Source organism: Festucalex cinctus, chromosome 5 (assembly GCF_051991245.1).
Source record: "Festucalex cinctus isolate MCC-2025b chromosome 5, RoL_Fcin_1.0, whole genome shotgun sequence".
Lineage (NCBI taxonomy): Eukaryota > Metazoa > Chordata > Actinopteri > Syngnathiformes > Syngnathidae > Festucalex > Festucalex cinctus.
The window spans coordinates 10,435,001-10,437,500 of NC_135415.1; the positions used below are offsets into that span (position 1 = coordinate 10,435,001).

General features: G+C 43.4%; 1 protein-coding gene across 2 annotated transcripts in view; it reads right to left on the minus strand.

The window, feature by feature from the left end:
* Positions 1-2,500, minus strand: part of LOC144018869 (zinc finger MIZ domain-containing protein 2-like) — a 33,438-nt gene that overhangs the window by 21,368 nt on the left and 9,570 nt on the right. The window contains exons 9-11 of one of the 2 annotated variants that reach the window (XM_077521482.1): positions 2,372-2,464; positions 1,962-2,287; positions 1,808-1,886 (exon numbers count right to left, since the gene is read on the minus strand). In XM_077521482.1, coding sequence (XP_077377608.1) covers positions 1,808-1,886; positions 1,962-2,287; positions 2,372-2,464 — 498 coding nt within the window. Of the gene's footprint in view, positions 1-1,807; positions 1,887-1,961; positions 2,288-2,371; positions 2,468-2,500 lie in introns of both variants that reach the window. The other variant, XM_077521481.1, reaches the window with a different exon arrangement.

Sequence of the window (2,500 nt, forward strand, 5' to 3'; positions counted from 1 at the left end):
TGTACTACTGCCCAAAGCCATCTGAGATAGGGTCCAGCACCCCCCGCGACCCTTGTGAGGAATAAGCAGTAAAGACAATGGATGGATGGATGAAATAAATGTACTACTGCTAAATTTCGACGTGGACGTGTCTGCTGTGTTGTGACTGGAATTCCAAGTAAGGGGCACTCATTATTATTATTATTATTATTATTATTATTTTTTTTTTTTTTTTTTTTTTTAATGAGTAGCATTAAAGCAGCTTTAAATTAATGCTCATTTTGACACCCCTATTATTAATTAAATCGTTATAATTATAAATTGTTTATAATCATTTTAATGCAAGACAGCACTTAGCACTAGGGTAAAAAAAATTATAGATGGTGTTTTTTTTTCTCATTATTATTATTTGCTTCAAACTTTTTGCTGTTAGGTTACGATAGTGGATCTTTTATACACACACATTGAAAAATGTATTGTCAAAAATGAAATATATTAATGGCATGTATTTTACACACATGCACGTATTTTGTCCATATTTAAGTTAAAATAGCAATGTTGTCATATATCTGCTGGAAGTGTGTGGCTCTACATGTGGCCCCCATCCCAGTCATATATTAATGCTAAAAGGAAGTTATCAATGTGTCATCTTGATGATGTCACCCAAATAGTGCATCTGAAAGAGTTCAACAGAAATAGTACATGTTGCAGACAGATTTAAAGTCAAAGCAACAATTGTACATCATAAAGTATACATATGCCGTTTTCAGAGTTCCACGCCTTGAGCTTGCATGTTTTGATTGCAAAGTTAATATCTCGTGAGCCCAGTGAGATGTAAAACTGTTTATCCCATATTATCATACTTTATATCTCCGGCTAGGCAAACTGTTTACAGACACACGGGCTCTGTGCTTCATAATGAAATATGTATCGAGGATCAGAATCTTCCTAATTACTTCCACACTTTTCGAGCCATAAAAGGAATAAATTACACATTTACCCTAAGCATTGGTCTGTTTATTTATGATGCGGTCTTGTTTCGATTTCATCTCTGTCTGCACTTCATGTAATTGAACATTCCCATCCACTGCGGCATTGCGCTCGTTCCCCAGGGCAACACTTAGGGCACAGCCCCATTCCTTCAGGCCATACCTCACCTCAAACCCAGCAGGGCTCTGAGATCTACAGACTTGGGCCAACTAGTGGAACCCAGAGTTCGAAGCAAACATGGTGAAGCTGCATTTAGCTATTATGCTGCACACAGATGGAATAGGCTACCAACAGAAGTGAAGTCAGCCCCGAGTGTAAATGCTTTTAAATCCAGGTTAAAAACTTTGCTTTTTTCTTTTTTCCTTTGATTAGGGACTTTTAAACAGCTTTAATTAAGTGTTTTTTTATTATTTTAAACTTCCTTATGTTAAATGTTTTAAAGTTTGTTGAATAATGTTTTATGATTGTTATTGTATGTTCTTTTTAGTCAATTTTGTAACCTATTTTACTTTATTTTTCTTCCTCTGAATGTTAACTACTGTTTCTTGATGCTTATGTGTTATCTTTCCTTGTGCAAAGCACATTGAGTTGCCTTGTGTATGAAATGTGCTGTACAAATAAACTTGCCTTGCCTATATGCTATGTTTTTAAATGACTCCTAAAAACGAAAGAACGAGCGTTTATTCTTTTTCTGTGCATGTGAGCACCTTGATGATGTATGTAACATTTCTCAAAAACAAAAAAAATCACAACGCCCTCATGTGGCGTCTTTGTGGGCCATGCCGGTGACCCCTGAACTCGAGCGTCACCTGAGCGGCGGGTCAGGTGAGCGTCATACCTGGACGGAGGCGGGCCAGTTGGTGTTCATCTGCCGATCCTCGTGGTGGTAACACTTGAACTGGAGCTCCAGGTCGGGCCTGCGCACACGCACGCACGTGGTTCAGCAAGGTGGCGTCAGGTTAAAAGGTGATCGGGCGGCGGCAGGAAGTGACCTCATGACCAGAGTCTTGTAGACGGTGTCTCGGAGCTGGAAGACGTGGTTGCTGACAGCCAGGTTGTGCTCCAGGCGGAAGGGCTCCAAGACCACGCCGTCGCGCACTGGGAAGGTCAGGCGAAGGTCGTCGCCGGGGTTACTACCTGGGGACACTTTCGCGTCGGGGGGGAAGGAGGAGAAGGAGGAGGAGGAGGCCTTGCCCGCCTCGCTGTTGCTGGGCGATGCGTAGGAGGGCGGCGCTACCGCCGAGCTGCCGGGCGTTATGGGCGGAGTCGGGTTCCCGGGCACCGGCGAGCTGGGATAGCCCGCTAACCCTCGGCCGGGCTGCGGCATGTCACACGTCAATCATGATGACGTGCGCACACACACGCACACACGAAAATAAAAAACGCACACATGCACACTTACCCCGGGAGGCGGGTTCAAGGAAGTGTAGACTCCTGCGGCACCCCCATCTGATGACATTACACTCAAAGCTCCGCCCTGGCCGTTGAACTGCTCCTGCTACAGCAACACACACTTACACTATTAATAGAA